General features: G+C 41.3%; 1 protein-coding gene across 15 annotated transcripts in view; it reads right to left on the bottom strand.

The window, feature by feature from the left end:
* Positions 1 to 13,517, bottom strand: part of tho2 (THO complex subunit 2-like protein) — an 82,877-nt gene that overhangs the window by 58,490 nt on the left and 10,870 nt on the right. For 14 of the 15 annotated variants that reach the window (XM_076184991.1, XM_076184984.1, XM_076184993.1 and 11 more), the window contains exons 8-18: positions 13,279 to 13,406; positions 12,860 to 13,109; positions 10,404 to 10,561; positions 7,569 to 7,755; positions 6,489 to 6,633; positions 6,060 to 6,262; positions 4,989 to 5,207; positions 3,965 to 4,129; positions 2,867 to 2,998; positions 1,726 to 1,875; positions 1,237 to 1,353 (exon numbers count right to left, since the gene is read on the bottom strand). In XM_076184991.1, the coding sequence (XP_076041106.1) occupies positions 1,237 to 1,353; positions 1,726 to 1,875; positions 2,867 to 2,998; positions 3,965 to 4,129; positions 4,989 to 5,207; positions 6,060 to 6,262; positions 6,489 to 6,633; positions 7,569 to 7,755; positions 10,404 to 10,561; positions 12,860 to 13,109; positions 13,279 to 13,406 (1,854 nt within the window). The remainder of the gene's footprint in view (positions 1 to 1,236; positions 1,354 to 1,725; positions 1,876 to 2,866; positions 2,999 to 3,964; positions 4,130 to 4,988; positions 5,208 to 6,059; positions 6,263 to 6,488; positions 6,634 to 7,568; positions 7,756 to 10,403; positions 10,562 to 12,859; positions 13,110 to 13,278; positions 13,407 to 13,517) is intronic. The other variant, XM_076184988.1, reaches the window with a different exon arrangement.

Below are 13,517 nucleotides of genomic sequence, written 5' to 3'. Positions count from 1 at the left end.
AGCTATTCACAATCATTCTTCACCCACATCTATCTCTTGCCCTCTCTCTTCCCTACTCAACAGACACTGCTTTTCTCAAGGCCCCTTTCACTCCATCCATCCACCCCATTCTCAGTCTTCCCCTGAAGTTCACTCCATTCCCCACCACTACCTTTTATATTCTTTTTGAAAATCTTTCTTCCCTTATTCTTTCCATATGCCCAAACCATTCCAGTGTTTTTTCATCAACCTTATCTACCAACTCCCTTTAAGCCCTGTCATCTCACTTGATCTCATTTTTCACTTTAACCAACCTCTAACTTCCATCATACTTCTGGAACACCTCATCTCACATTTAAATTTCTTATTTCTGACTCCTGTACATTTCAAGTCCCTGTCCCAAATAATGTTGTAGGCACAATCACCATTTCATACAGTCTTCTCTTTGCATCCATCCTGATACACTTTTCATTCCTTCAAAATATCTTTTTGCTTCCCTCGCTCTATAGTGTACCTCCACCTCCACTCCTCCATTCCCTGCTGTATGTGATCCAAAATACTTACACCTAACCACTTCCATTGGCTTCTCTCTTTAAGAATTACCTACAACTCACTGCCACCATCACCTTTGCACATCTCATCACCTTACTTTTACCCACATTTACTTTCATCTTTCTCCTCTCATATACCTTCCTGAACTTTAACTGCCTTAGACCCTCCTTTGACCAAGCCACATGCACAACATTATCCACAAACAACTGGCTCACCTTCCAATTCCTTCCTCTCTGCACCCTCCTGCCCATCACCCTTACACTTATCTCCCATACCACATGATCCATGTAAACATTAAACAACCATGGTGACATTACACAATGCTGGTGCAACCCTACCTTCACCTCAAACCACTCTATCACTATCCAGCCCTATGCTCTACTACTCACATGAAAGCTTTTGACTACCCTTAACAACTTATTAGAGAAATTATGATACTTTTGTACTACAGCTATCCCTCCTTTAACCTGTTTAGAAACTGTCTTTTACCACTTCTATGACTACATCTTCTGGATCCCCTTGTGGTGGTGTGGGGAATTTTGCCACCATGTTTCCCATGTGTGTCACTAAAGGCTCAGTGGGATGAAGTACTAGAACTAAAAAGAATACTGAATGACTTTCTTTTGGTCCATATTGACGTTATCAAAGTCCCCAAAATACTGACTGCATAAAAGTCAGTACCCCATACAGAGTGCAAAGACTTACCTGTTTAAGCCTAGCATAAATACGTTCTACATGTTCTTTCTGTCTCTTTTCTTCTTCCTGCAATTTGTCCCGAAGTGATGTCAGCCTTTCGGTCTCCTTTTTGCGTTTGTTGGATGGCTGGAATACAAAAGTAACACCTTACTTAGTATAAAAAGATGACATTATCCATCAACCCTTAGCCTCATCTCTCTAGCAGGAGATCTGAAGCCTGTATCATTATAATTATACTGAATGTAATATTTTGCAGTAATTCACAAGGCACACGTGAAAATAATATGCGGAAAAAACCACTGGGAAATAAGAAGCTTAGTCCAAACGTTTTCATCTATTTAAGACATTATCAAGGAATACACGTGTATTCCTTGATAATGTCTTAAATAGACAAAAACGTTCGGACTGAGCTTCTTATTTCCCAGTGGTTTTTTCTGCATATGAATGTAAATATGATGAAAACTGTATGTAAAGAAACACTAAAATTATTCTAATTACCATATCCTCCTTTGGGAGTTTGTTGGTGTGGTTGATTTGGTCTGTGAGTTTCTTAATCTCCTTGGCATACATGTGGTGGGGAACCTCCAGGTCAGACATGGTAAGGGTCCAGAATGTGAGGAAAAAGGATGGATCCATGTCTTCCCAAACCTTTGGAAACAGTCCACAGTGCATTTTCAGTTAGGATTTGGTTTGAGGTAAACAAACACATTTTGGAGACAACATACATATACCAAAAGGTCTTTTCCTCCCCATGAGGGGGTGACTGAGTCAAAGCATACATCCATCTCACACCCACCCAAAATTCCACTCACGGTCTTTATCTAAGCACCTTGTGGATGAAAGGTCATCCCATTCCTCTGCCACACTGTTTGGGTCAGTTAATACAGCAAGACACATCACCTCCACAGCTGGACCCAAGAGCAAAAGCTGGTTAACCCCCACTGCTTCATTACATGGTGACCTTCCCCCTACCCCACCAGAGTAGACATGAAGAAATATCTTGGAGATACATTTCTTCATCTATTAATAATTTATCTTTGAGTGGATGAGGGATGTTGCCATATAGTGAGGTGGTGGGGGTAAACCAGCTTCACCTATTGTGCCCTTTTGCCCTACTGTGAAAGCCCTGTGCCTCACTGCACTGCTTTTGACTCGCATAATGTAGTCAAGGAGAGGTCAACCTTTCATCTTCCAGATGGCAAGATGGCAGAGGTGGTTGAATGGTTTTTAAATGTTTACAGCAGTTCAAACCCTGCCACCAGTGAGTTGGACCAAGGGCATTGTTTATCAAATTCCAAGCTACAAAGTCTTCTGTAAGGGGCACTGTCCTAGCCTCCTGATAGGGGAGAGTTTTGCAATGTTAAACTGAATCATCAACCACAATATAGGTGTGTACTTTTACTTGACCACCATTCTTATTAGGAGAAAAGAACCTTTGGTACATACGGAATTTAGAGGTAAAAATTAATAAATAAATAGATACATAAAAATAACATGGATAACAGAGGCATGTTATAAACATTATTCAATTTACAGTTTACTACCTTATATCTGGAAAATATACATACAAGTATGTAATGAAGTGCATATTTTATTTATGTATAATATCAAGTCAAACAAAATCCAACAATGTTCCTACCTTAATGCTGTAATGAGGTCGGATGCTATTTACTATAGGTATAAAGATTTCATTACATGCTTCAATATACTTCAACTTCTTCTGTTCACTGTCTAGCTTCTTTTCCTGTCTTCTAAGGTCATCGTATTTAGACTAGAAAATGAAAATGAAACAGATCAATATTATCCTCTTCAAGGAGATATATAAATCATATTTCTTTGTTTGAGATGAAATGTCTGAGAAGAATGATAAGAGTTACTAGACTGGATAGAGTGAGAAATGAGGAAGGGGGCGGAGAACTGGGGTGGAAAGGGAGTTGGGAGATAGGGTTGATGAAAGAGTATTGGGATGGTTTGGACATATGAAAAGAATGAATTAAGATTAGTAAAAGATGTGTGGAAGGCAGAGGCAGAAGGAGTGAACATGAGGGGGCGATCAGGGATGAGATGGATGGATGGGGTAAAAGGGGCATTGGGAAAGAGGGGAATGTCTATTGAGGAAGAAAGGGAGAAGACAGAAGATAGGGGTGAGTGGAGAATGGTGTGTATGGATGATGCTGTGATGCATGAAAGGGAGTGTGTGGGGGATGGGGAAGTGAGGGAGTATGTGTGAATGACATTTTGATGCAGCCTGAAGGGATGTCTCTCCATCTTTTTATTCTGCAAAAGGGGATGGACAATTAAATGAAGCAGCCTTATTGTGAATATGTTGTCCTGCTACATTGCTTCTGACCAAGGACAGTGGGGGCGAGATGCAGGGATGACCCATTATCCAGGAGCCAAGATAAGAGGGAGGGAGGGGGGTAGATGGGAGTGGAGTGTGTGGGGATGGAATAGGCGGGAGTGGATTTTATGCCTTTGATTTTGACTACCTCCCTTGTAAGGGGGAAAAAGCTGTTGGTATATGTATTAATGTATTCTCTAAATAAGACGAATGGACAAATGAAAGTATGGGAAGTATGACTGCCTGGTTGAATAAATATGATGTGAAAATAAGAGTGACTAAGTAACATCAACAGTGGCATATGGGCATGTACAACATATGAGCACATACTGTACATGAACATGTAGTCTTTTCCTTCCCATAACAAATGCTCTCATTTAGATATGTCAGACTCACATTAACTAGGTGGGTAAATAGTGGCCGGGCTAAGAAGAAAGCTACATCTGCATTGATGTGGTACTCGGACAACAACGACCCAATTTGGGGTAAACGTTCATGAAGTTCCTCTACACTTAGGATTTGTGATAGATATGACCCAAACTGCACCATTGTGTCCTGACACTGGAAAGGAAGAAAAAATGAAATTTATACACCTTCATTATTTTTTTTTCTAATCACCTTAGCCTTACCCTTACACAACAATAACAACAACAACAACAACAACAATAATTTAAAAAAACTCAAGTTTCACCAACATATAACTCTACAGATGTCAGCAATGTCCCTGAGTTCTCATACTGGCCTCTCCAGGAAGAAATATTGGACCATTGTATTATATCAGTGGGGATCTATTTCTATGTTAGCAGTTGAAGGAGGAGGAGGAGGAGGACAAGGAGGAAAATGAAGACAAGGATGAAGAAGGTGGGGGGAGGAACAATGGAGGGTGTGACAGGAAGAGAGGGTGCAGGGGGGAGGAAGGGGGAGGGGGAACAAGGGGGCAGGAGGAAGGAAGGGACTGAAGGAGAGAGATAGGGAGGGGGCAAGGAGGGGAAAATGAGGGAAAATGATGGAGAGGGAGGGAAGAGGGATGGGAGGATGGGGGAGGGAAGGGGGAAGGAAGGAAGGCAGAAGGAAGGGGGAGGGAGGGGAGAGGGGGAAAGATGGGAGAGGGGGAAAGGTGAGAGATGGGGAGGGAGGGGAGAGGGGGAGAGGTGTGAGAAGGGGAGGGGGGAAGAGCATGTCAGCTCACCCCATATGAAAAATTGAGGGGAAATATAACTGAAGTTGATAGTGATCCAGGGCCTTGTCCAGGTCCAGAAACGGAGTGTCCTTCCAGATGGACATAGATGATCCATATGAATTCCAATAAACACTGCATTCCTATAACAATGCAATGAATCTTCTACTTAATACCTACTTAAAGGTTTTCTTTACAGCAAACACTACACACAAATCAGCAGCCTTCAACACTGTTACTGACCTGATCGTACAACTTTCCAACGAGTTTAAGATGCGGTGACTCTGTCTGGTTATAAACCACAGAGGAACGCTGCTGTGCCATGAGAAGTATTAGAGGGATTGCAAGATCATGCTCAATCAACGCCTCTTTCAAGCGCAGAGATGAACGCTTGATATTCCGCTCCTGGAAGTACTGCCCTGCTTCCCGCCGCAGCAACTCGCCACCGCACATTGCATCAAGCTGTAGACAAGGAAAAATACAATAAAACTCTAACCATAAAAAAAAAAAAAAAAAATCCCCTTACACGAGCAGTAGCATGCCACAGTATGCACCCAACCTTCACCTATCCCTCACCCATCTAACACAATTTGTTGTCCCTTTTATCTTAACACCTTTTGAATGAAGGGGTTTCTCCATCTCTTACCCACAGCTTGAGCCTGGCAATGCAGCAAGACACAGCACCTCCACAGTTGGGCCCAAAAGTCAAAGCTGGTTTATACCCACTGCTTTATTACATGCTGACCCTCATTTTATCCACTTGAAAATACATAGCAGAAAAGAAGAAAACTCTTTAGCTCACATCAATCTATCATCCATTCACAACCATTCTCCACTCACATCTATTTCTTGCTCCCTTCTTTCTCTACTCTACAGACATTCCCCTTATATCCAAGGTCCTCTTCACCCCATCCATCCATCCATCCCATTCTCAGTCTTCTGAAGTTTGCTCCAATCATCTCTGCCTTTCATATTCTTTTTTTTTTTTTCATAAGCTCAAATCATTCCAGTATTACTTCATCAACCCAACCTCCTGCCAGCTCTCTTTCTATCCCCACTCTCCTCTTTACCTCATTTCTCATTCTGTCTATCTTCATAGCCCACTCTCCTTACAAGGGGTAGCCTGCCAAGGCATACCCCCACCCCCACCCCCACCCAGCCCATTCCCTTTTCATCTTAGATCCTTGTGGATGAAGGGTCATCCCAGACCCTGCCAACTCCCCAAGTCAGAAGCAATGCAGCAAGACACATCTACAGCTGGGCCAGCCACTGTGCAGCCCAGATTTCAATTTCATTCAAGTTAGCCAAACTCACCTTTTCAGCAGTTAAGTCCTCCATTGAATCTGTTCCACCCATTTTCTGTACAATCTCCCTGAGAATGAGCAGATCAATAGATTTCTCTGCTTTGAGCTGATTAGCAACAAACTGCAGCATTCCTGATAATTCCATGTTGTACTTCTTAAAGGCGGCACCACAGAAGGCAGATAGAGACTGCAGCCACGGGGCTATACCCATTGCTGTTCAAAAGGAAATTTAATATCAAAGAATGAATTAGTACTATAATGAAATGCATGTGCCACTGTATATGTTATCTATAATTCATTAAATCATATTTTATGCTTTTTCCATTAATATGTCCTACCTACAGTATTTCACAAATGACAAGACTTTCAGCAAAATCTATTACAAAAATAGTGAATAAGTAAGTAAATAATTAAAGATACAGATAAACTGATGACTTACAATCATTAGCTATTCTGTCCTTGCTCTCAGAAACGAGTTCAACCAGACAGTAACTAAGGACATCATACGAGAGGGAGGTGAGGTATTTCAGACTGTCCACAACCGGAATAATCAGGTTGTCATACAGCTGAACTTGTAACAAAATCTGTTGAAAGAAAAGTATTTCTTATTTCAAGAGTTGGCAAAAGCATTTCATAAATACATTTATTTCCACATTCATCCATCCCATCATGAAACAAGCATGACCACCCCTGCTCTCCTCCTCATTTCTCACTCTATCCAGCCTAGTAACCCTTATCATACTTTTCAGACATTTCATCACTTAGGTTTTATGTTTCTGCCCCATACAGTGCTGTCAGCGCAATCACTCCTTCATACAATCTCCTCTTAGCATCCATTCCCAAATGTCTATTTCTCATTACACTTTTTAATCCACCAAGGCATTTACTTGCTTCTCTCAATCTACATTCTACCTCCACCTCCACTACTCCATTTCCAGCCACATTCACACCCAAGTATCTAAAACTATCCACTTCTTCCACTATCTCTCCCTTAATACTCACTTCCAATTTGCTGCCACATTCTCCTCTTGTAAATCTCATCACCTTACTTTTACCCACATTTATCTTCAACTCCCTTCTTTTGTACACATTCCCAAACTCTGTCACTAACTTCCTTAATCCCTCCTCAGATCCTGCCATAAGCACAGTGTCATCAGCAAACAACAACTGGCTTATCTCCCGTTTTTCTCCTTTTCTTTAACCTTCTCAAACACCTCATTTAAAACACATTTAAACTCCTCCTTCCTGCCTCCAAATTCCAAGTCTCCACTCCACAGTGCCATATCCAACATCTTCAACCTGCCACCATCATCATTTCTTCATTTCTTGTACACCTCATTGCCTACATTTACTTTTAGCTTTCTCCTTTCACACACTTCATAAATTCAACCAATAACTGCTTCAGTCTACCCTCATACTCTCAAACAAGTTATTATATGAATGGTCATATATATGTGACTTTAGGTTAAAACAAAATATAGTCACTACTTATACAAAGTGATCTCCAATGTATACTTACATACTGAAAGACTGGTCCAGGGTTATTGTGGGTAAGTTTAGCAATAACCCGACTTGTGGGTTTGACTGTTTCCTTAGTGATTCTCATCATGAAGAACTTGCAAGTCTTCATGAGGGCTGTCTTCCGTCGAAGTAGTAATGGATGTGTATTGTAGCATTCATTTTTCCACCGACTATACAGCTTATATCTTGAAAGAAACCATAATCAATGTATCAATCTCACATCTTGGGAAATAATAACTGTTGTCTTGAATTTTATTAAGTAGAAAACTTGCTGTCCCACAGCAGCTGGCAACAGCCTGGACCCTCCCAAAAATCTCTTTGGGAAGAAATAGCAGTGCTGTAATGTAAAACAAATTGAATGTATATGTGAATTTATAGATGAGTGCGATTCTGCTACATGGTGTTCAGCTCAGCATTTGTATTGCGAGACATGGCATACATGGAGTTCATGCCCTCCTGGCTGATTATGAACAACAATCTGTTGTTCCCTATATGTCAATGCCCATTGACACCAGTTACTCTAATTTTCCTGTTGCCCACTAGTGAGTGATTTATTACCAATTATTGATGTCTTGTACAATGCTTTGTAGTTGTCATATGATTATGCCTTGGTACATATATACATATACCAATGACTTTCTCCCCCCTTACAAGGGAGGTAGCCAAAGTCAAAGGCATAAATCCACTCCCACCCATTTCATCCCCACATACTCTACTCCCATTCACCACCCCTCCCTCCCTCTTTTCTTGGCTCCTCCTGGACGATGGGTCATCCCTACATCTTGCCCACTGCCCTGGGTCAGAAGCAATGCAGCAAGACACAGCACATCCACAGCCTAGTTTCACCAAGTGGAAACCTACTGTCCCACAGTGGCTGGCAACAGTCCTTGGGCCTTCCAACTGATCTCTCTGGGAAGGAATTTTGGATTGCTGTCTGTGATGTACAGTACGACCTCTCATTAACGTAAGTTAATTAGCTGTGTTTGCGGTGTTTTTGCTGTGTTTTCGGTGTTTTTGGTGCTGTGCAATCACTATGCCACCCAAAAACCACTCCAAATCAATGGATTATTCACATCAACGGACACCGTTACCCCCCTTTTAGTCCGTTAATGAGAGGTAGTACTGTATTCAGCCGAGTCCATAATGTGCCTCCTGCAGATTTGCATGTAGCAGTGTTGAATACTGAGTTAAGTGTCCACACTGAGTGGGCACAAGGAAAGAATGCCAGCCTCACAGATGGAACTGTTATCTATATCACTGGATAGTTCCTATCATTCTAAGTAATTTGAACCCCATAAATAAGTACTGCAAAATAATAGCAATGTCAGTACATATGTATATCAATGGCTTTCTCCCCCTTACAAGGAAGAAAAAATAAAACAAAATAAAATAAAATAAAATAAATAAATAAAATCCACTCCCACCCATTCCATCACCACATACTCCATTCCTATTCACCACCCCTCCCTCCCTCCCTCTTATCCTGGCTCCTCCTGGATGACGGGCCATTCCTGCATCTCATCTACTGCCCTGGGTCAGAAACAATGTAGCATAACTCAGCATATCCACAGCAAGGCTGCTTCATCTAATCAGTGACACCCTTTCTCCATCCCCTCATGCAGAGAAAGAGAAGATGGGGAGAAATCCCTTTGGGTTGCATCAAAATATCATTCACACATACTCCCTTACCCCCATCCCTCACCCACTCCCATGCACCACAGCATCATCCATACACAGCCATTCTTCACTCATCCCTATCTTCTGTGTTCTCCCTTCCTCCCTCAACAGACATTCCCCTCTTTCCCAATGCCCCTTTCACCCCATCCATCCATCTCATCCTTGGTCACCCCCTCACACTCACTCCTTCCATACCTCTTTTATTAATGTTTCTTCACTCATTCTTTCAATGTGTCCAAACCATCCCAATAATCTTTCATCAACCCTATCTCCCATATCCCTTTCCAAGGAAGGGAGAGGGCAGGAGATTGGGGTGAGTAGAGAATGACTTTGTATTTACCTAGTTGTAATTTACGAGACGAGAGCTATGCTCGTAGTGACCCGTTCTAGTATCTCTCCACATCCAGTATATTCTTAAAATCGTGTATAGTTTTGGCACTCACTGTTTCTCTGTTTAGTTTGTTCCAGACATCAATCACTCTATGTGGTACGCTATTCTTTTTCAGGTCTCTTCTGTAACTGTCCTTCTTTAGCAAGGGAGGGGGGGATAGGGTGTGGTCATATATTAATGATATTTTGATGCAGCCTGAAAGGATTTCTCCCCATCTCTTTTTTCTACATGAGGGGACTGAGAGGGGAGGGTTGCTGATTAAGTGAAGCAGCCTTGCTGTGGATGTGCTGTGTCTTGCTACATTGCTTCTGATCCAGGGCAGTGGGCAGGATACAGGGATGGCCCATCATCCATGAGAGGGAGGCAAGGGTGGTGGATGGGAGTGGAGTAAGTGGGAGTGGGTACCTTCCTTGTAAGAAGGAAAAAGCCCTGGGTATATAATAGATAAATCCATTATGCCTTGACTTTTCATAGGAAGAACAGAGTGTGGGACCCTAGTCCCTTTACTGCATCCCATTTAGTCACCTTCTACAACATGCATGGGAAACAGAGCACATACACTCCATCCAATTTGAAATAATTCATTCAAACAAGGAACAATGTACATGCTATAGAGAAATTAGATTAAATCAAGGTTCTCTTCAGGTCTGCATATCTCTGTATTTAAGTTCTCCATTATTTGCAAAGTCTTTTCAGAGCATGCTAACAAATTACAAAGGTGCATTCATATTTCTAAAATCACAAGTTCTAAGTGCTCAAGCTAACCTGTGTTGATACGGGAAAGTTTTGATGGTGTCCCATACTTCCTCTGCCACACAGGGATTAGCTTCCATGAGAGACAGCGCCGGCAAGAAGGACTCATCAAGGATGCCTAAAAACTCGTAATAAAAGGAATTCTTCTCCCCATCTCTGGGAACTGGACTCTGTTAAAAATTCATATATAAACCATATAGGGGAGGAAGAGGTAGTGGACTGAAGTGTGTTCAGGTGCTAGAATTAAGAGAAAATATAGTACTGAATCCTATACAAGTACACTTAACCCTCCATTTTGAAAGCAACATTCAAAATCTGCAAATCCAATGGTCATTACAAATTCTAAAATTCCTATCCTGGGCAGACAATGATTGCTGATTCCAGAATTGACTGCTTCTCTGTAATAGCACTGGTGAAATAATGTTTAAATTCTTCATTGTGTAGATTCACAGTGAGCTGCCCTGTACTTTATTATCATGATCTTTATAGTGTACAGTAAAATATGTTTCTTTGGCTTTACAGCAACAGATTGGCTTGCAAAATCATCAACACTGAATTTTATTATACATTGTAAGATTTTGCTTAGTTTCACTTTTTTCAAACTCACAAGGGGGTGGAAAAGGAGATGGGGGATAGAGTTGATGTAAGAGTACTGGGATGGTTTGGACACATGGAAAGAACAAGTGAAGAAATATTAGTAAAAGATGTGTGGAAGCCACAGGGGGATGAACATTAGGGGATGACCAAGAATGAGATCGATGGAAGGAAGAAAGGGGCGTTAAGCAAAAGGGGGATGTCTGTTGAGAAAGGAAGGGAGAAAGCAGAAAATAGGGGTGAGTGGAGAATGGCTGTGTATGGATGATACTGTGATGCATGGAAAGGAGTGGGTGGGAGATAGGGGGGGAGGGTTAAGGAGTGGTCAAATGCGAGTGATATTTTGATGCAGCCCAAAGGGATTTCTTCTGGTCTTTAATATTTCTGCATGAGGGGGCAAAGAGGAAGGGTTGCTGATTAAATAAAGTGGCCTTGCTATGGATGTGCTGTGTCTTGCTGCACTGCTTACCCAAGGTGATGGGCAAGATGAAGGGATGACCCATCATCCATGAGGAGCCAAAATGAGAGGGAGGGAGGGGTGGTGAATGGGAATGAAATGGGTGGGGATGAAATAGGCGAGTGGAATAATGCCTTTTGATTTTGGCTACCTTCCTGGTAAGGGGGAAAGGGCCCTTGGTATATGTATGTCACAAGTACAGGAATACTTCACTATACAACCGTGTTGTGTTCCCAGCTGACTGGTCACAATGCGGAAATTTGTATATCGAGGTGGGTTTTACATGTAAATAGGGGGGTTGTGTTCATGGACCCTGTCAACCCCCTCCTCAATTTTTGCCTCCTTGGGCTTTCACATACACCCAACATTTGTTTTACCTACTTTATAGCACTCGGTCGTATAGTCAGGCATTCCCACAAGCTAGATCACCCACACTATTAGATCAGTTTTTGAGCAACACTAAAACTTACTCATTTTCCCATAACACCAGCAAAAGCATGTTATGGTTATACAATTACTGTCAAGCTATCTGTATACCAAAAGGCATCTTCCTCATTACACAGGAGGTAGTCAGTCAAGGCATACAACCACCCTCCACCCATTTGTTTCCCTTTTAAAAAACCTCTTAGCTCCTTCATTCCCATGGAGCGAAGAGATTTCCAAAAGGGAAACAAATAGGTGTGAATGGGTGTGGGATGGGTGGCCTTAGCTGGCTACCTCCCTTGTAGGGAGGAAGAAATCTTTTGGTATATAAATACTGACAGTAACTGTATAACCATGACATTCTTCTGTTGGTGAGTTGGGAATCTGAGCGAGTTTAAGTGTGGTTCAGAGACTTGATCACATAAGTGTGGGTGGTCTAGCTTGTGCCTATGATGAGCCAAGAAAATAGTTTCTAATATTTGTAAATCAAAGGAAAAACTTATAGAGTATACAATGAAATTCAATGATGATGGTTTTGCAATCAAATATGGTACTGTGAAGCCAATGAAAAATAAAATTTAGTCAAGAAAAATATACAAAGCTGTTTATTAATGACACACAGAAACAATCCATTATATACACACACCCCTACCCACTAAAACTACATGCAATTCAAATCAGCAAACCAAAGGTCTCCCACATTTAGCACACTAAATTGAGGATCATAAAAATAATATACATATATATTCTGGAGAAAAGGTTGAAGACATTAATTCTAACTTATCTATTGATAACTTCAGTGATCACCATGTTTATTACTATTCTAAATCTTCCTTAAATATCAATCTATGTAAACACACTTTTGTTAGGTCCACACACCAAAATAATAATTAGTTTATAAATCCACACTAACTCCCTTTCCCTGTGATACAACATAGCGGCAAAATTACCAACAGGCACCTGTGCCAAACAAAAGAATGCAGAAGCTACATACCTCCTGGAAAGCCTTCTTCACAACACGCAGGTTTTGGTTCATGCTACGTACCTCCTTGAAAGCCCTCTTGACAACACGAAGGATTTTGTACATAAGACCTGGGTCTTGATGTAAGAATGGGCCAAGAGCTGAGACCATGGGGAAAACTAGTGCCACAACATCATCTAGAGTCTTGGCCTGGGGAATGGCTAAAGGGTTGATCAAGGCTTCCTCTGGCCTGCCCTTAATTCTTTTGGGCAAATTACAAGATCTGTCCAAAGATGTATTGAAATTAATAAACATATGTATAGGGGTTGCTAACACTTTTGAAGTTCTCTGGGTATAACATAATTGAATATCAATGGGTGAAGTAAAATGATAATGTATAATATCCTATATGCAACCTATAATTTCAGAGCAGGTAAGGTGTAAAAACCAACCTCCTATAGATGGGTTCTATAGTAATGTGGCATAGTTTACATAGTGCCCTTGTGACAGGTAATGAGGATACTATGTAGTAGTCTGGGAATCGCAAGGAAATTTCTAAAAAGTGGTCCCAATCTCCGACCTGAAAAACAAAGAGAAAAATAAAGTCAACAATAGCATATAACAATTAAGAGGATATTTCTATCACAAATATCAATATCTTAACCCTTCAATGGACAGTTTGGCTTTAACC

Source organism: Oratosquilla oratoria, chromosome 5, assembly GCF_046742065.1.
Source record: "Oratosquilla oratoria isolate Oo_2021 chromosome 5, ASM4674206v1, whole genome shotgun sequence".
Classification (NCBI taxonomy): domain Eukaryota; kingdom Metazoa; phylum Arthropoda; class Malacostraca; order Stomatopoda; family Squillidae; genus Oratosquilla; species Oratosquilla oratoria.
This window is presented reverse-complemented; position numbering and strand designations above follow the sequence as displayed.